General features: G+C 47.6%; 1 protein-coding gene across 2 annotated transcripts in view; it reads right to left on the reverse strand.

The window, feature by feature from the left end:
• The window catches only part of UPK1A (uroplakin 1A), a 33203-nt gene extending 12699 nt beyond the window's left edge, over positions 1-20504 (reverse strand). Inside the window, exons 1-2 of one of the 2 annotated variants that reach the window (XM_029577144.1) lie at positions 20361-20504; positions 13994-14087 (exon numbers count right to left, since the gene is read on the reverse strand). In XM_029577144.1, the coding sequence (XP_029433004.1) occupies positions 13994-14056 (63 nt within the window). In that variant the 5' untranslated portion in view covers positions 14057-14087; positions 20361-20504. Of the gene's footprint in view, positions 1-13993; positions 14088-20356 lie in introns of both variants that reach the window. The other variant, XM_029577145.1, reaches the window with a different exon arrangement.
• Positions 20505-21087: the final 583 nt, after the last annotated feature.

The following is a 21087-nucleotide window of genomic DNA, read 5'->3' on the forward strand; positions in this document are numbered from 1 at the left end:
CTTCAAGCTACAGGTCCTGAAGCAACTTAGACCGCTCTTACACTTCAATGATTTCCGTTCGGTGCTTCAAGCCATACTGTTTTCAAAGATCGACTATTGTAATGCACTATTACTTGGTCTGCCTGCTTCGTCCACCAAACCTCTCCAGATGCTGCAAAACGCAGCGGCTAGGATCCTTACAAACACTCGTCGCAAGGACCATATCACACCAATACTAAAAATTCTACACTGGCTGCCCATCCAATATAGAATACTTTTCAAGGCTCTCACCATCATCCACAAATCAGTCTACCAGCAATCCACTCTCCAACTCACCTTCCCACTTGAATTACATACTTCCGCAAGACCGATCAGAACTGCCTACAAAGGTTCGCTCAAGGCCCCCCCCAACAAATCATCGGTCCACAACACTATTCACAAGCGAGCTCTTTCAACAGCAGGTCCACTACATTGGAATTCACTTCCACAAGACTTACGCCAAGAACAATGCCATTCAACTTTCAGAAAGAAATTGAAAACCTGGCTTTTCGCAGAAGCCTACCGCTGAAGGATCTCCTCAACCATCACTGACTCTCACTCCCCCACCCCTCCCCAATCCCTTCCCCCCACCCAACCTCACCCTTTCCTTCTCCCTCTGGACATACCAGGCTAATAACTGCCTAGGACAAACCTATGTTTTTGTATCTTACAGTTTTTGTTGATTTATATATTTATCTCTCTCTAATTGTTTCTTAGTTTAAACTCTGCACTGTCTTCCATTGCCCAGGTTTTATGCTCCCTGTTTAATGTAACTTTACTTTCTACCTTGATGTTAATTGGTTTCCCCTCAGTTACATTGTAAACCGGTACGATAAGACCTAGTCTTGAGCATCGGTATAGGAAAAGAAATTAAATAAATAAATAAATATTTACTGACTATTTATACATCCTGCAACTACAAGTTGTACTGAGCTTTACCGTATCATGCACTATACAAAAGAAAAAAAGTGACAATAGCATACCAAGTCCAGGCCCTATGGAGGAAGACATAGAAGTGAAGCATTTCAACCACAAATGAAAGCAGCAAAGCATATCCTGGTGATAATTTAGATAAGACTGGCAATATTGATGAAGACCATGATCTATGTGAAGAAGCCCTGTAATAGCTTTCCTAGCTGGTCAGGTACAGAGACTGCAATGCTAAATACAGTGCATTGGAGAGATTACTTACTGGATAATTTTGTTTTCCTTACTGTAGACAGATGGCCTCAGGACCAATGGGTTTATGCTCCCCTGCCAGCAGATGGAGACAAAGTCAGGTTTCAAAGCTGACCTCACCCTAGATTCACCCCCGCAGTGACCTCAGCCATTCAGTATTCTCTTCAAAAGCCATTGTGGACATATTGAAGAACTTTTAGAATTTGGATACAACTTGGATTAAAAACTGGAGACCACAACTGTACTCAAACATAAGCACTGAATCCCAGAAGAGATTCAATTGATAACTAGGATGGAACAGCTCCCCTATGAAGAAAGGCTAAAGAGGCTGGGAGCTGATAGAGATCTATAGTCATGCCTGGAATGGAATGGGTAAATGCAAATCTGTACTTAAAATGACTAAGGAATGTGCCATGAAATGCTAACATTTCAAGCAAGGAGGAGAAAGTATTTGTTCAGAGTAAAATCAAGCTGTGGAATTCACTGCCAGAAGATAAGGTAAAGGCAGTTAGTATAGCTGGGTTAAAATAAAAGTTGACAAGGGCATATATCTCACAGGAGCAGAGATGTTAGCCCTGTACAAGAGTGATACAGGTTTCAAAAGTCATCCTGAAACACAAGACTATTGTTTTAAACCCTTATTTAAAATCAGAGTACAACTTAAAATGCAAACTATCAGCCGGATAGACTTGGGGAAAGCTGTACTTGTACCTGGCAGAATCTCACTGCTTATCCCAGGAACATGTGACCTGGTTTGGCCACTGTTGGAAACAGGATCCTGGGCTTGATGGACCCTCAGTCTGACCCAGTATTTAACACTTATATACAGACGTTCCTATGGACATCAGTTTTTATTCAAGTGTGAAACATTCAAGGTGTCATTTTCTGGAATGAAATAGTAGAAAGACTGTGGCCCTACCTATTCTGTCCAGCTTTACTTGAATTCAGACATCGTCCTCTTCTCCATCACCTCCATGGGGAAGCTGTTCCTTGCATCATCACTCCACAAAAATGTCTACCCCCTTTCACCCCCATCCCATGGGCCCTTGGAGGTCTTTAAAGGTCTGAATCATATCTGCTCCGTCAGGTATACATTTATTTATTTAAAGCTTTTTTATACCGGCATTCATGATAAAATCATATCATGCCGGTTTACAGAAAACAGGGGAGTGATAACATTGAACGAAAACTGGTGTTGATATGTAGCAAAGAAAGTTACAATAAACAAGGGAAAATTAGAACTTTGAGAAGAAGAGTAGCTGGAACAATTTAGTCAATTACAATTAATTAATTACATAGTGTAATTAATTAATTATACATGCTTATATCTTCAAAGTATGTCCCTTGTAGAGCAAAAGCCACTGAATTTATTAGCCACCCTGATGTAAAATTACTTTACCCTGTACCAAAATAGCATTCACATCTTCGAGAGATGTAAAGCAGAAAAGATTGGAAGTCACACTGCAACATATCCATGTTCTTCAGCTGGCATTTAGTGTCTGAAGATTTCACAATTAAATTCAATCTTACCAGGGCTTCCAAAATATCATCTGCTTCCACTGGCAGCTTTGCTAGTTGAGGAACACTGACCACTACTGGACCTTCACCTCAGATTATGGCCTTCAAGTTTCTCCCATGGACCTCTGCTCGTTCATGGTGCCACCTTCCCCTCCACTGCAGCACTCAATCTAATCAGAGGCCACGAAACAAGAGCTGGCCCCTTAGATATCCCTGTTTGCAGTCTGTGCCAGCTTGGATCCACACAGGGGATCTCTCCATCCTGGCAGACAGAAGCCCAGAGCACACCACACATGGATCTCAGGCAACAAAGGCACAGATCTGCTGCATCTTACAGGTAAGACATGAGCAGCAGGGCCCAGAGCATTCACTCATGCTGTCATCTTTGTTCCTCTCCCACCCTCCAAAGATCTGGGGTTTTGTTTTGTTTTTAGATTAAACATAGTTAGGGATATTTTGCCATAACTGAACAGTCTTCAATTGTTTCTGGATTTATATTGCAGGTTATTTATCACCATGGCAGCAAACAAGTTTTATACAAAAATTGTGAAACGTTTAGAGTACACAGACAACATTCCACACACAAAAGCCACCAGGCTGGTCCAGCAACTCAGCGGCAGTCATTACAGAGACGTAAGTGCGCTGGAGATGCTATCAAGACTGCATTCCTAGCCTGAGGGGGGACTGAGCCTTATTGCACCTCTACGACATCCACTCCCTCCCAAGATGCAAAAAAAAAAAAGAACTGAAACTAGTCCCTCGAACAGTCAACCTACCACACATTTTCAAAATTGGTTCTTCAAATCCCCACAGCTTCAAGTCTGCCTTGTTTATACTCCACCCGATCTCAACAGAAACACTTCCCCCCTAATTGAGTTCATCGCAGAGAGTATAGACATGGATGTCCCTGCCATCATCCTAGGAGATTTCAATCTTCATGTTGACCGTGTCCCCCCCTCACCTTCCTGTGAAGCCTTCCTATCAGCTATCACAGCCATGGGATTTACCCAACCCTACACATAAGGCCGGCCACACATTAGATTTAATATTCACTAACTCCCACATCAACACCACAGAATCCCCCACCTGCACCCCAGTCCCATGGTCTGACCACTCATTTCTGCCAAGCTCACCTTCACTAAAGCCCCCCGTCCTAACAAAAAACAAAGCAACCTCATCTACTATAGGAAACCATGCGCTCAAGAAGATCTAATACTCGCCCTCACTCCTGAACTAGAGAAGTTGGACCTCACCAATATCAACAATGCTCACCAATCATGGAACAGAATTACCAAGGACATCACTGACAAAGTCTGCCCCATCGGCTCCAAAGAAATAAAGCCACTTAATTAAAAAAAAAACCCTGGTTCACGGCAGAACTTATGTCCCTTAAACAGCTAAGAACCAAAGAAAGGAATTGGCACACGTGCCCTTCCACTGCCTTCCTTGCAGACTAGAAGCACACTTCACACATACAGAGCCTCAATCCAAACAAACAAAAAAGATCACTATGCTCAAAAAATACACCACTATCAATACGACGCTAAGGCCCTCTTTACAAAACCTTCCTCCCCCGCTGTAGCAGACAATGACTCAAGACAAATGCAATGAATTAGCAACCTTTTTCCACTCCAAAATCAATAATCTCATTGCAAAGTTTCCCCCCTCCCTTCACCAAATACAAAAACTCTGGCCTCTCCTTAGACTCCTTTGACACTAACCCTGTTTCTGAGATGTCAACTCTACTAAAGATGAAACCCTCCATCCACCCTGAGGACTTTATCCCTACTGAAGACCTTTTAACCATACCAGACACAATCGCCAAACCCCTTTCAGAAATTATTAATTGCTCTCTCACAAGCTCAGGTCCCATCTGCTTTGAAACAAGCCATCCTCAAACCCATCTTAAACCTAACCTAGACACTTCGGTCACAGCTAATTTTAGACCAATATTTATTTATTTAAGGTTTTTTTATACCGGCATTCATGAACTCGTTCACATCATGTCGGTTTACAGAAAACAGGGGTGCGGATAATACAACCAAAAAACATAAATAACGTGATGAAGAGAAGCAGTTACAATTAACAAGGGCTAATGAACTGGGAATGTAAGAAATAGAAAGAGATAGAGGAGAATAATTATGTACAAAAGTTCAATATAAATATGGTGTCTCATATGTACAGTCTCTGAGTAGAGAGTTTGTTTATGGTGCATATTAGGTAGAGTTCGAGAAGGCTTGCCTGAAAAGCCATGTCTTGAGTCTTTTCCTAAAGGTTAGGAGACATGGTTCGTTTCTGAGTTCTGGAGGGATGGAGTTCCATAACTGTGGGCCTGCGGTGGAAAGGGCTCGGTCTCTTAAGGTGCTGTGATTAGTGGTTTTCGTGGGTGGAACAATGAGGCATCCTCTGTAGGCTTCCCTGGTCGGTCTTGTGGATTTGTGGAAGCGGGGAGGAATTTGTAGATCGATTGTGGTATGTTGGTGAATGATTTTGTATATCAAGGTGATGGATTTATAAATGACTCTGAAATGAATTGGTAACCAGTGGAGGTCTTGTAGCACTGGGGAGATATGGTCTCTTTTCTTAGTGTTTGTCAGTAGACAGGCTGCTGCATTTTGGACCATTTGGAGCGGTTTTGTGTATGAGGAGGGGAGGCCAAGTAAAGTGGAGCAGCAGTAGTCCAATTTTGAGAAAATGAGGGCTTGGAGGATGGTTCTGAAGTCTTTGGCATGGAAGAGTGGTCTTATCCTTTTTAAAACTTGCAGTTTATAGAAACAGTCTTTGGTGGTTTTATTGATGTGGGCTTTGAAGTTTAGTTTATTGTCGATTAGCACACCTAGATCTCTTACATGAGTGGTTTGTAGGTTGTTTGGCAGAGAGGTTGTGAGATTGTTATCAGGAGTTATGAGTAATACTTCAGTTTTGGCGGAGTTTAGTACCAGATTGAGGCTGTTGAGGAGGTTTTTGATTTCTAGGTGACAGGATTCCCAGTATTCAAGGGTTTTTGAGTATGATTCTTTGATGGGGATCAGGATCTGGATTGTCATCTGCATAGAGAAAGTGTATTAACTTGAGGTTGATGAGGAGTTGACATAGTGGTAGGAGGTAAATATTAAAGAGTGTAGGGGATAAAGAGGAACCTTGTGGGACTCCGATGGTCGAGTCGTGGCGTGATGATTCTTTATTCTGGATTTTTACCTTGTAGCCTCTGTTGGTTAGGAACGATTTGAACCAGGAGAGCGCTAAACCAGAGATTCCTATCGCAGCTAGCAGTTTGATGAGGATAGCGTGATTTACGGTATCGAAAGCTGCTGAGAGGTCCAAAAGGATCAATAGAAAGGATTGACCTTTGTCTGTACCTAAGATGAGTAGGTCTGTTAGGGAGGTAAGTAGGGATTCTGTGCCCCTATTTTTGCGGAATCCATGCTGTGAGGCGGATAGAATTTTGTTGTCTTCGATGAAGTCCGATAGTTGGGCGTTCACAAGCCTTTCCATAATCTTAGCTATGATAGGGAGATTAGCTATTGGACGGTAGTTGTTGGGGTCTTTTAGGTCCAGGTTGGGTTTTTTTAAAAGAGGTTTGAGTGAGGCTTGTTTGAGGTCTTCTGGGAAGGAACCTTGGGATAGCGAGCAGTTGATGATGTCTGCTAATGTTTTGGATATGGTGTCTGGTATTGAGAGGAGAAGTTTTGAGGGAATATGGTCCGCTGGGTGCGAAGATGGTTTCATTCTTTTAAGGATGGTTTGGATTTCGGAAGACGAAGTGGGTTCAAACATTTCAAGATGAATGTTTTTGATGTGAGGCATTAGGGCTGGAGTTAGAGGGATGATATTGGAGGGAAGTTGAGTAAGAAGATTTGTGATTTTGTTTTGAAAGAAGATGGCGAGTTCATCTGCTTTAGCTTGAGCTTGGTTACTAGGGCATTCTGGTGAGGGTACTTGGGTTAGGGAGGAAACATAGGAGAATAGAGCTTTTGCATCAAAGACTAAGTTGTGGATTTTGGAGGCAAAAAAGTCTCTTTTTGATTTGGAGGTGCTGGCCTTGTATTGTTGTAGCGAGCGTTTGTAGGCTGAGAGTGTGCTAGCAGTAGGACTTTTCCGCCAGTTGGATTCCATTTGTCTTAATTTTTGTTTTAGCCTTCTAAGATCGTCGGTGAACCATGGTTGTTTTTTGGAGGCGTCTGGGTGGGATTTTTTTGTTGTTAGAGGGCAGAGCTTATTGGCTATGGATTCTGTGATGGAGTTCCATGATCGTAAGGCCGTATTGGGATCGGTGAGAATAGCGGGAAGGTGTTTGGTCAGCTGATTGGTGAGGTCGTCGGGGTGACAAGGTTTCCTGTAATTAAAGGAGGGAGTAGGTGGATGAGGAGCAGTAGATTTTTCCAATGCGAATGAGGTAGAAATCAGGGAGTGATCCGACCAGGGTATCTTCGTATTTTTTGGTGGGGAAGACGATTTTATGCCTTTGTTGATAAAGATCAGGTCCAACGTATGTCCTGCTTTATGTGTCGGGTTATTGACTATTTGGGTAAAGCCCATCGCTGAGAATGCTAGAAGGAGAGTTTGGCAGCTAGTTGAGAGAGCTGAGTTATCCATGTGGAGATTGAAATCTCCTAGTATTATTGCTGGGGCGTCCAGGTTTAGGAAGGTTGTGGTTATTTCGATGATGGGTGAGACGTCGGCTTCTAAGATATCTAACCTTCCATTTCTAAGATATCTAACCTTCCATTTCTGGCCAAACTCATGGAAAGTTGTTAACTCACAGCTCAAACACCTCCTATATCCCTCCCAATTTGGCTTCAGAAAATTTTTCAACACTGAAACACTTGTTATCCCTAACAGACACCATTCTCAAGGGTATGGACAAAGGCCAATCGTTTATCCTAGCCCTACGAGACATCTCTTCAGCATTCGACACTCAACCACAATATTCTTATCGAGTGACTTACTGACATAGGTATATCAGGAACAGCATTAAGCTGGTTCGTATCTTTCTTAAACAACCGTCAATATAAAGTCAAAATTGGTATCCAGGAATCGAACCCCATTAACCTAACACATGGCGTACCACAAGGTTCCTCCCTCTCCCCCACTCTTTTCAACATCTACCTCTTGCCCTTATGCCAACTCCTGGCCGACCTTGGACATACACACTTCATCTATGCAGATATACAGATTCTCATCCCTATCACAGACTCCGTACCCAACACTCTTGACAACCTGGAACAACTGCCTCTTCTATTAATTCACTCCTCACCAACCTCAAGCTGGCCTTAAATACAGCAAAAACAGAGCTCCTTTATATTTCCCCAGCTCACCTTAATCCTTCTGTACACCCCTATTCCTTCTCCCAACATGTCAGGGACCTAGGTTTCACCATTGATAGCCATCTCAATCTCCAAAAACATAACATGACCAAGGACAGTTTCTACAAACTACAGGTTCTAAAGAAACTAAGACCACTACTACACCATACTGACTTCCGAACAGTCCTCCAAGCAACTCGCTACTCTTAGGCCTTCCAGCATCAAACCCCTTCAGATGCTGCAAAATGCAGCAAGAGTCCTAACCAACTCACACAGAGCAGACCACATCACCCCAATACTCAAAGACCTCCATTGGCTCCCTATTTCATCTAGAATTCTTCACAAGCATGATCCATAAAACCTTACACAATGGCGTTCAATGGCTTAACGATGCCCTACAATACTGTACATCCAACAGACCAACCAGAACTGTTTACAAAGGATCCTTAGCCATTCCTACATCCAATCTATCAACTCATTTCCATAAAAAAACATGTTATATCCTTATGGAACTCCCATGCCTCCAGATCTCTGCCAGGAGCACTGCCACATTAAAAAAAAAAACTAAAGACCTGGCTGTTTGAACAAGCCTATACCTGAAGTGTTCCCACACTGCTATTTCCCATCACCCTTCTAACTCAGCCATAGTACTCCCCTACAATTCCCCACCCTGATGCCTACTAGCCACTACATTTGTTTTATAGTTCCTACATCTTGAACGAAAAAACATCACAATCATTCAAAACCCAATCACAAACAACCACCCAAAAATACAACTAGCAGAGAAAGTACGAAACCTTGGAGTGATTATAGATACGGAACTAAGTATGAAACATATCTCTAAAAGTAAGAGAAGGTTACGCCAAACTTATGACTCTCAGAAGACTTAAACCACTACTAACACCAAATGACTTCTGGTCAGTACTACAAGCATTAATTTTTTCAAGCACCGATTACTTTAATGCCCTTCTACTAGGATTACCCCACACCACGATAAGACCACTACAGGTATTACAAAACACAGCTGCAAGAATTTTAACCGGTAAAAGAGACCATATCACAGATACCCTAATTGAACTACACTGGCTACCCATTGAACAAAGAATTCAATACAAGACTCTTTGCACCATACATAAATTAATACACGACGAAAAGGCAGAATGACTGAACACAGCCCTTCAATTACACGTCCCTAATAGAAACTTGAGATCAGCAAACAAAGCCCTACTAACTATTCCCTCAGTAAAAACAGCCAGACTAACGCAAGACCCATAATATGGAACACAATGCCTTTAGAAATCAGAACAGAGACATCAAAGCATTCAAAAAAAGTTTAAAAACATGGCTATTTAAGCAAGCATATCACAAAGGGAATGAAGAGTAGAATCCAGGGAATTGTATGATGCAGTCCGAAGAACTCCCACACACATCAGCTTACTCGAATGGTGTGTGTATATTTTATCTTACTTTACCTCTACTAGATTGCAACAGAGGACCAGACTTAAGTGTTAATTTATCTTACAGCTGATATACTTAAAGTAGACATGACTTATCAACCACTAAGTAATATTTAATATGAAACTATGTTACAGTATTTGATGGCACCTGTTTAGTTAATATAACTCACATTGTTTGAAATTATGTGCCTTATTGTGAACTTTTGTGACGGCAACTAGCTTAACGACAGTATAGGAAAGATTTTGAATAAATATATCATATTACCTGTTACTCTAGGCTATTTGTAAAAAAAAAGCCTAGCTCTATGGTACTGTAACACTTTACTATTTTTCCCCTACAGCCCAAGTTTGCTTATGTCCTGTTTAATGTAACTATTCTTCTCATTTGGTTCATGAGTTACCCCCGTTGTCTAAACAGATGTGATATTGCTATGAACCTCGGTATAATTTTTTTTTTAAATAAAATAAAAAAAATTGTACAATGGCGACACCTGGTGGCTGTACGAGAAGTTCCAGACCCCAGGCCAAGGACCTGGACGAGGATACAGAGCAGGGGAAGAGGTCCCATGGGGTTGTGATTAAAGGCTGATTGTGCCCGATCCCAGTTCTACAAGCAGAAGAAGCTGTCAGATCAAAGAAAGAAAAGTCACCAAGATCAGAGTTATAAGTAGGCCCCTTGAATTTTCTTCAAGCCACACTGGGTACAGCCATGTTATAGTAAAGACTACTCGATCACCGAATCAAACCGGTCCTTATTCACAACTCCTACAGACAGCACCAGATAATCCCAGGGCTGCTTCTGAGTCTGAAATGTACTCCTGAGTTTCTTCAGGGAGTTCTGTAATTGCTTACATGCCAGTCCTTGGGACACAACAGAGTCTGATTTTCGAGTTGGCCATGATGAACAAGATTTGTATGCTCTGAAAACGAGACCATCAGTAATGCCATACTGGGTCAGAGCAAACAGCCCATCAAGCCCAGTATCCCGACAGTGGCCAATCCCGATCACATGTAACCAGCAGATCCAATCCTTTGTGGTCATAACTGGTAGCGCCTCCTGGAACTTGACCCTTTAAGCCCAGCTATGCTTAACTGCTTTTACCCACAATCTGGCAACAATTCAGTTTTGATCATGCACCAAGGGAGAAAAACAAACTTCTCTAATTTTGTTTTAAATGTGCCATCTATTAACTTCACAGAACACCCAGTCTTGAAGAGTCGCTAAGCAGGCCCTGCTCAGCCGTTCCATCCCAGGCCTGACTTTAGAGACCTCTATTCAAGGTGTTCGGCCTCGCCTCATGGACCTTTTGTAGCTCTGCTGTCTGAGATGAGGGCGAACCCCATGCTACTCGAGATGAGGCTGCACCACACATCGCTAGAGGCTTTATGATGTCTTGTTTTAATATTTTGCATTCCTTTCCAGTTAGGGTCATCGCCAACAATGATTCACACACAAACCAAACACAGCCCAGAACACAAGCGTCTCAGCCAGGTTAATGGGAGCTCCTGTGGTCCAGACTAACACAGGTCCCCTTCCACCTAGTGAACAAGTGGCATCTCTTTTCTAAAGCTTGTGGTGTTTTGGTGAGTTTCCTCACCAGTTGGAGTATAAGTGGCTGTTTGTTCAGCTCAGGCCGGTGCTAGCTTTTTTTTTTGCTGCCCTATGTGAAAATGTGTGTCCCAGGCCCATCCTGCAATCTATATTTAATCATTCATAATAAATAAATATTTCAAACCAGTTAGGGGTAGATTTTAAGACCCCGGCGTGTGCAAATCCCAGGGTTTACGTGCGTGACCGGGCCACATATTTTAACCCCAGGATGTGTGAAGTGCCGAGGCTTTAAAAGGGGGCAGGGCTAGGCTAGAGGCACCTGGTACAGCGGCCATTACCTGCTGTGCTGGTGCAACTTGCGCCTGCTCCTTTGCAGGAGCAAAAGGTAAAATATAAAAAATAGGGGTGGTTAGGATATGGATGGGGGGAGGCCCCCAATGCATCACAGCACAATTTTGCTAAGTTATAACCCCCCCCTTGCGCGTACCGACCCAGAATGTTATAGCATGCGTGCACCAGCACTCACACGTTATAAAATTGCACGTCCACGTGTGCACGTGAGTAGCGCACGCATGTGCGCTTATTTATTAAAAATCTACCCCTTAATGAATATCCAAAGTTTCCCAAACATCTGATGAATAAAAAAATCCAATAGTTAAAAAAGTTCTATTCCCCCCAAAATAAATATTTTGAAAGAGCAGAATCTTCTGATTTCCAGTCATCCTAAGACTGCACAGCTTTTCTCTCCTCACACATGCACGACTGCATTCATTCTCACACTCCCTCAATACATTGAGTTTGTGCCTCGAGAGCCTACGGGCAACGTATGGGGTCACACGGCCTCCTGCAGGGGGCGGGATGAGCTCCACCATGGCCTGACCTTCCTGCTTCCTGGGGGGGAGCGGAAGCCGCGTGCACGACGGAAGAGCCAGGCCTCACTTTCAGCCGCCGGTGGCCGGCGCGGGATGCACATCCGGCCGGACCTGGATCAGCTGCAATTTCCCCAATTCGGTGGATCAAACTGCTGCAGGACCAGCAAGGCAGTGAGAAGGAGATACCAACAGGGTTCGGGTACAGAGGTTACCCACCAGGAGCTCAGCTGCTACCAAAGTTAACCATGGAGACTTTCCAGGCATTTTGAGAGAAACCCTTAAGGGACAGAAACCCCCCCGGTCAAGGTGCACCAGGTTAATCTTATTCGGTTTTCTTAAGGGACCCTATGGGTGAGCCAGTGGCTCACAGTTTCACCCAGACCCAGTTCCTGGATGCATATTCTAGGAGAGTGGTGGAAGATGCCACTCTCCCACGGCTGAATGATTTCCTCAGACCAGTTCTGGCACACATTAAAGGAACTGGTAACACCTAGGGCCCAGGTGACTCTTACCCCTGACACAGGACCTGCGCCAGGGAAGGGATGAAAGACCTTGCGGAACCAGACTTGGTCCTGGTATTGAGTGTCCCCTACTGAGCACTGGGGTTACATGAATATTTGTTTCTGGATAGTCTAAAAACAGAGCCGAGGTTCTCCTGGACTGGATTCAAGGACTACCAGTTTGGGCTCAAAGAGGGATGAACAGCACAGTAACAGCCTCCCGCTAGAGGAGCTCTCCCCCTTACCAAGGTGAACAGCACAGTAACAGCCTCCCACTAGAGGAGCTCTCCCCTTACCAAGATGAACAGCACAGTAACAGCCTCCCGCTAGAGGAGCTCTCCCCTTACCAAGATGAACAGCACAGTAACAGCCTCCCGCTAGAGGAGCTCTCCCCCTTACCAAGGTGAACAGCACAGTAACAGCCTCCCGCTAGAGGAGCTCTCCCCCTCACCAAGATGAACAGCACAGTAACAGCCTCCCGCTAGAGGAGCTCTCCCCTTACCAAGATGAACAGCACAGTAACAGCCTCCCGCTAGAGGAGCTCTCCCCCTTACCAAGGTGAACAGCACAGTAACAGCCTCCCGCTAGAGGAGCTCTCCCCCTCACCAAGATGAACAGCACAGTAACAGCCTCCCGCTAGAGGAGCTCTCCCCCTCACCAAGATGAACAGCACAGCAACAGCCTCCCGCTAGAGGAGCTCTCCCCCTCACCAAGATGAACAGCACAGTAACAGCCTCCCGCTAGAGGAGCTCTCCCCCTCACCAAGATGAACAGCACAGTAACAGCCTCCCGCTAGAGGAGCTCTCCCCCTTACCAAGATGAACAGCACAGCAACAGCCTCCCGCTAGAGGAGCTCTCCCACTTACCAAGGTGAACAGCACAGTAACAGCCTCCCGCTAGAGGAGCTCTCCCACTCACCAAGGTGAACAGCACAGTAACAGCCTCCCGCTAGAGGAGCTCTCCCCCTTACCAAGGTGAACAGCACAGTAACAGCCTCCCGCTAGAGGAGCTCTCCCCCTCACCAAGATGAACAGCACAGCAACAGCCTCCCGCTAGAGGAGCTCTCCCACTTACCAAGGTGAACAGCACAGTAACAGCCTCCCGCTAGAGGAGCTCTCCCCCTTACCAAGGTGAACAGCACAGTAACAGCCTCCCGCTAGAGGAGCTCTCCCCCTTACCAAGATGAACAGCACAGTAACAGCCTCCCGCTAGAGGAGCTCTCCCCTTACCAAGATGAACAGCACAGTAACAGCCTCCCGCTAGAGGAGCTCTCCCCCTTACCAAGGTGAACAGCACAGCAACAGCCTCCCGCTAGAGGAGCTCTCCCCCTTACCAAGATGAACAGCACAGTAACAGCCTCCCGCTAGAGGAGCTCTCCCCTTACCAAGATGAACAGCACAGTAACAGCCTCCCGCTAGAGGAGCTCTCCCCTTACCAAGATGAACAGCACAGTAACAGCCTCCCGCTAGAGGAGCTCTCCCCCTTACCAAGATGAACAGCACAGCAACAGCCTCCCGCTAGAGGAGCTCCCCCCCTTACCAAGATGAACAGCACAGCAACAGCCTCCCGCTAGAGGAGCTCTCCCACTTACCAAGATGACCACGTTGCCAATGACAATCAGCCAAGCCACACTGGAAGATCCCTTCCCTGCCATGGCAGCTCCTGCTTCTCAGAACCAGGAAGTGCTAAGGAAAGAGCAAAACGTGGGCGTTAAGACATTGCTACAGCAATAGTATGGCTTCCCCCATCCCTGCCATGAGCCAGGATGAACAGAACCGGCGTGGGAGTCTGATCCAGGGAAGGGGGTGACCTCCAATTACTAAGCAGGAGCTCACACCCTAACTGCGCTTTTGCTCGGCTGTTACTGGGAGGCACCAGCTTTGCTTAGAAATGGCAAAAAGCAGAATATATAAAAAAAGAGATTACATTGCGATACCGAAGGTTATTTCCCTATGCCCAGAGCACTTAGTGTCACTCGGGCCTTTCTCCCGTTCTAGGTCTATGGGAAAACCACTTAGATGAGGCCCTAACTTTGTAGCTGAGGCACTGGAGGGTAAGCTGAGGAGGAGGAGGAGTGGCAGTGGGGTTTGAACCCCGGTTTCTCTGGCTCTCCCACCCCTTCAGTCATCCTCCTCCCAGCCCAGAGGAGGGGGTGTGCACAGGCTGCGACCAGAGGTTTATTCAGGGCCTCTGGGATATGTAGTGCTACCTACCCCCCCACTCTCTCCCCCTTCGGCTGTGCTAGAAAGTGGTCAGGGAGGCACAGGAAGGGGAAAAAAAAAAAAAGCAGCGAGAGCAGCTACAGCGAGGACAGGAATCCAGCAGATCAGGTCCCTGCTGCTAAACCCCTCCCTGCCCGTGGCAATCAAAGCTCCCTGCAAGCGTGACGCCAGCAGCCTTCCCCCCACCAAGCGTGGAAGCCAGAAATGCAGACATTTAAGGATGCACAGCAAGAGCACACGCGTGTGCGTGTGTCACCTGCGAGCTGTGACCCATGAAACGCCCAGGAAAGTGCGGTAACAGCGAGTCCCAGGTGCAGCCGTTCAGCCCCAAACGTTAACTTGGCTCGAAAAGCTGCCACAGGCTCTCAAGGGGGTTTCAAAAGGCCGAGCCCCTGCCCCATCCCTGACCAGCAAGTCACTTGAGGAGGAGACGGGTCAGTTTTGTGAAGCTCGGCCAGGGAGGGGGGTCCCAGGGCATCCGTTTAAGGCTGCAGCAGCGCTGGGGCAGTGCAGCCTGGCGTCTGACGCTCCTGCAGGAGCACTCACTGCTTTATGTAAAGACAGCTGGGGGGGGGGGGTTTCTATGGGATCATGGCTATGGGCACGGAGGGTTAATGGTGGCAGCTGGTGCGGAGGTCTCGTGGGGGCAGAGGGGCAGTTAAACTAATTATCCTGTTTGCGGGGGTGATCTGGGGTTAAGGCAGAGCCCCCTATATGTGACGGGACCTAAGATTGCTTTCACGGCCATGGCAGGAGTTTGGCCTCTAAGGAGACCTGAGGGTAAGAGGGGGAGGAGAAGTGGCCGCCGGCCACGAGCCAGACTCCAGCAGAGCCCCACAAAACATGGGGTGCGTCGGTGCCTTCTGCTGATCAATGCCACGGAGAGGAAGGCCATGCCCTTCAGCTTCACCCATCCAAGGGCCCCTGCTACAGCCAATGTACAAACTGCTTTCTCGTCCAGGGGACGGCGGCTTCCAGCACCCCCCACCCCCCTTCTCACAGAGCAGGCCCAACCTTGCCAGGATTTGGGAGCCCAGGGCAAGTCAGCCCCAGCAGGACCCCCATGACCGTGCAGGACCACCAGAATGAACAATGCTTGAAGCGAGGCCCTTTAGACCTGGCTTCACGTGCACGAAGGCTGCGCAAGGCCTGCTCTGTGAAACAAGAACTATGGGATATTATTTCAGTGTAAAGTCTCTGAAAGTGCTTCCTGCTTAGCTATTCCCAGCCATATCTTAATGAGGAGCTGCTGCAGTAACCCAGGAGTACAGCACGGACAGCCCAGGATCTTCAGTGCCCCATACATGCATGGAAAACCTGAATACACGAGCAGGGTCACAGCACAGGGGAACCTTTACTTTCCAGTTTCAGAAGGGTGGGTGAGAAGGGTAAGCTGGCACAGATCCAAGCAACGATGGACGCTCAGCAAAGGTGAAGCCAGCCTGCAGCCCAGGGATGTGGCACCCGAGGCAGCCTTTGCTCACCCACTGCTCGTCTCCAGGACAGCGCTCCCGTCGCTGGCATTATTACCCCTCTGGGCTTCCTGCTGCCAGCCCCAGATGTTGGCACCACTGGGCAAGCACCTGGAGTACCTCATGGAAGCACCAGCCTGCCCCAGACTTATCTCCTCGTCTCAGCTTTTCCATGCTACAAAGTTAGTAAAATAAAATATCCTACTCAATGCCTTAACTAACTTCTGAAGATCTGATGGAGGAATTTCCCCTGGCATCGCCAAGTCATGCAGTGCCACATCAGGTAGTGTTTCCAGGGCATCCACAGTGATTGGGTATGAGAGAGATATTTGCATGCACTGCCTCCAATTCTACACACTTATACCTCATGCATATTCGTTAGGATATGCAAATAACCCCAAGCTGTTTCTTATCCTGGCTCTCCTAGAGTTCCAGTGCCCGTGGTGCCAGAGGCTGCAGAGATCCTCCTGGTTTTCCCTCCTTAGCAGACATGAAGATATCGTTCCTGCTTTTAAAGGAGGCTCCTTCAGCTGAAAGCCAAATTGCAACCATCTCCTTAGAGAGACTGCTCCAAAGGCTCTTTCATAGCTACCTGGGACTAAGCCTTCTTTAATCCAGTCCGTGCAGCTGGGGGCCACACACCAGGGCTCCCTCTATGGCCCCCTGAATCTTGCTACCAAGCATCCCCGTTGCCCAACTGACTCCTGCCTCCCCAGGGAGCACACGTGCTGCCTCCGCAGCAACCCCCAGGCCTGGATTTATGCACAAAGAGGCCAATGCAATATAATACGTTCGGCCAGCTTTGCAGGCACTTGGACACACATGCAATAAGGGGATTAGCGTGTCCAGAACACACATCCAAACCAGCGTGTAGCTAATAGTGCTCATTACACACAACTCAATGTGCATTATTAGCCACTACCCCTGATGCAAAAACAAAAGTGAGCACCCAACACATTTTTACTCAAATTAACGCCTGTCCCAGAGCAAAGCAGACCTGTCCCAGAGCAGGCACTGATTCTTGACAAGCCCCAAAAGTTTACAAAAAAAGCAGAAAATACTGCTTTTCTATAGTTTCTGACGTAGTATCATGGCGATTTTAAGTTGGAGAAACCAAAAAGAGGAGAACCAAAAATCAAAGTTTTGCCCGCAGTCAGGTTAGGGAAACGGATGCTCAGACACTTAAAATTGGGAGAGAGTCTACTCTGTTTTCCTAGCCTGACTGCCAGATATCGGGAAGCACTAGGGATGCAAAGTTTTCCCTGGCACCTCCTTTTTACCACGGCAGCCTATTTAAATATTAAATCAGGCGCCCAGGAGAGGTGGATTGAGCACCCGCTCTCTGATCACACGCCAGTCACGAGCGCCAGTTTATAACACGCACAGATGTTGCATCTGCCCGAAATACTTCTGTACCTACAGCAGCAGAAACGTGGGACAGCATGGAGAGCAAAGGTTTAGCCACATCTGCCTGTCCCACTCGGGCAGACCAGGACCCCTGCCACTCACTCCCCTTGTAACCTACTGGGGCAGATAAGAACCACTGCCAGCACCGGCCCATCTCTAATGATAACGTCAAGGGGCATCTCCCTCTTATGATATTAGGGGGAGTGGGGGTAGGGTCAGCACCTAACAAGTGCAGTTGATGGAAACAGAGAAATGACGGCAGAAAAGAACCAGTGGTCCATCCAGTCTGCCCAGCATTGACCACACCATACAGGTCACCCCCATACTTCGTTTCCCAGACCATCAAAGTCAGGACCCTTGTCTGTTGCTGTCTGAATCCAATTCCCTGTTACCTCTTAAGGGTGAAGCAGAGAGCAATGATTTGACCCCATGTGACTCCCAAACTGCCTTGATTGCAGTGAGGCTCCCAGTGCAGCTGCATCAGATGCCCCTCGCCTCACAGGGCCACCGTCACTGCTCCCAATGTGGCCCCAGAGGTCCAGAGAAGATCCACGGCTGCCACCCTGGAGATGGTCAACAGCTCTGGACAGCAGCTGGCCACCACTGACCCCCTCCCAAATACAGCTGCAGGGCCAGCACCCTAGGGTGGGGGGGCTGAATGGGAGCAGCAAAACACCTCAGGGGGGGTGGAGAGCCACTGCTTGCTCCTACTAGGAGAACAGCAACATCAGTGCAGACCCCACGCCAAAATGGGAATGAGGAGGAGAGACTGAATCATCTGAATATCTGCACCCTGGAAGAGAGGAGGTGCAGGGGAGATGGGATGCAGACCTTCAGATACCCTGGAAGAGAGGAGGTGCAGGGGAGATGGGATGCAGACCTTCAGATACCCTGGAAGAGAGGAGGTGCAGGGGAGATAGGAAACAGGTCTTCAGATACCCTGGAAGAGAGGAGGTGCAGGGGAGATGGGATGCAGACCTTCAGATACCCTGGAAGAGAGGAGGTGCAGGGGGAGATGGGAAACAGAGCTTCAGATACCCTGGAAGAGGGGAGGTGCAGGGGGAGATGGGAAACAGAGCTTCAGATACCCTGGAAGAGGGGAGGTGCAGGGGGAGATGAGAAACAGAGCTTCAGATACCCTGGAAGAGGGGAGGTGCAGGGGGAGATGAGAAACAGAGCTTCAGATACCCTGGAAGAGGGGAGGTGCAGGGGGAGATGAGAAACAGAGCTTCAGATACCCTGGAAGAGGGGAGGTGCAGGGGGAGATGGGAAGCAGAGCTTCAGATACCCTGGAAGAGGGGAGGTGCAGGGGGAGATGGGAAGCAGAGCTTCAGATACCCTGGAAGAGAGGAGGTGCGGGGGAGATGGGATGCAGAGCTTCAGATACCCTGGAAGAGAGGGGGTGCAGGGGAGATAGGAAACAGGTCTTCAGATACCCTGGAAGAGAGGGGGGTGCAGGGGAGATGGGAAACAGGCCTTCAGATACCTGTACCATCCTCAAACCCTGTGTGTTGGAAAGCAGACAGTAGAACCAGGGGTCACAAAATAAGAGAGACAGCAGGAAATATTTCTTCACAGAGAGGGTGGCGGATGCCGGGAATGACCTTCCAGAAGAGGTGGTGATGATGAAAGCCGTAGGTGAAGTATAAAAAAGGCATGGGATAAACACTATGGGTAACCTGCCTGGACGGGCAGCCTCCAGCCAAAGTCAATGAGCTTCCATGAGGTGGATGCACTGGCACCGGGACTCCCTTCCAGGCAGGGGTAAGAGGCATGGGATTCAGGTGATCACCAAACACAGGCCAAGCAGAAAAGCAAAGCACATTCAAGCAACATTGATTTCTCGAGAAGGCTGCTCACCCCGTGGAAATACTGCCAGGAGTATTTGTGTTGGGTTTGGATGGTAAGTGTTACTCCACTTAACATAAGGCTGGGGGTAGCCTGCATGTAGTGCCAGTTACTACCAGAAGCCACTTGTTGGGCAGACCAGATGGACCGTGGGACCTTTTCTGCCCTCCTCACCGTGCAGGTGAATCTCCAAGATAGGAAAGGTAAAGGGGCAGAAAAACAAAATCTGAAGCCTACTGTTGAGGGAGAGGTCAAAAAAAGCCACAGGGGGGGAGGGGGGTCAGAAGTACCCTGGGTTCTAGTCCAGCTCTAGAACACGAGTCTGCATTTCTGATGTCTATCGCAGGCGGTGCTCCATTAATGGCTATTATTCAATTAATGGCTATTAATGGCTGCTATTCAATTTTACTTAGGGAATAGCCACTGCTATTAATTGCATCAGTAGCATGGGATCTACTTAGTGTTTGGGTAATTGCCAGGTTCTTATGGCCTGGTTTTGCCTCTGTTGGAAACAGGATGCTGGGCTTGATGGACCCTTGGTCTGACCCAGCATGGCAATTTCTTATGTTCTTATGCTCCAGGAGCGGGTGGGAGGCGCATCCTGGCTCGGCCGCTCCGCTGATCGGGAGGGAGCCCTCACCAGCCAGAGTGAGTTCGCGCCGTCTCCGTCTCCCGGGAGCTCCGAGATGTGCTCCCGCACTGGGCTCGGGCACCACGTGCTCAGCTGGGAGACTCTTACCAGTTAAACCGCGTTACAGCCGGACCCCAGTCCATACCACTTCACTCATTTAAGCTATTCCACTGCTACACAAAATCGTTTTTATGCTACTTTCAGACTGGCAGACACCGGACCATCCCCACGTAGCCCAATCATTTAAAAATCCGCGTTTTAAACAAGCCAAGCAGGACCAATTTTTCCGAAGTGTAATTAGGATTTAATACCCCCCTCCCCAGCTCAGGGTGCACCGCTCAGTGCCTTACACAAACAGACGGCAACCACCTTACCTACCTGGGGGCCCCGCCTGTACGAGCTTCTCGGCACCGATCTGCTGGGGGAGCTGCTCGCCGGCCTCTTTAAAGCTTTCCCCGGGGCTGCAGGGAAAGCCTGGAGAGGTGGAGTCTGCAAGGAGGGGAGGGGGCGGGGCCAGCCGACCACACCCTACATTCTGCATACCTGGGCCCTACCGGAAGGGCCTTCTGGAGCTTCTCCTGTAAAGAAACCTCGAGCCAGTTCCATTCCTCCCCCTTCTAGTAAAACTTATCATTGCAATTATTTGATCCAAAACTATACAGAATGGGCAGAACCCAACTGAAACCCTGAACCTCCAGAACGAGGATGTTCCCCCTGTGCTGTCCACCAGACATAAAAAAGAAAGAATATTCACGTTCTGCTGGCAGCTCAGTAACAGCACCAGAAACTCCCTGCAAAAAAAAAAGAGCCTGTCCTACAAAAACAGCAAAACCCCTGTGCAAAGGCAGCATTGCAGCTCAGCCCAGAACAAGGGGGCTCAAACTGGGCTTCCACTGCCCGCCAGCCAGCTGGGTTTTCAGGATGTCCCCGATGAATATGCATGAGGATTATTTGCATGCCCTACCTCCTGGTGATCACAAATCAGAAATATGCAAACCAAAACTGAACTGGAAACCCTCAGAAGTGGAAACAGCAGAGAAACAACAAGAAATGCGTTTTCTCCTGTACCATGCCTGGTTCCCAAAGCTGACAGAGAAAATTCACA

Source organism: Rhinatrema bivittatum, chromosome 14 (assembly GCF_901001135.1).
Source record: "Rhinatrema bivittatum chromosome 14, aRhiBiv1.1, whole genome shotgun sequence".
Classification (NCBI taxonomy): Eukaryota; Metazoa; Chordata; class Amphibia; order Gymnophiona; family Rhinatrematidae; genus Rhinatrema; species Rhinatrema bivittatum.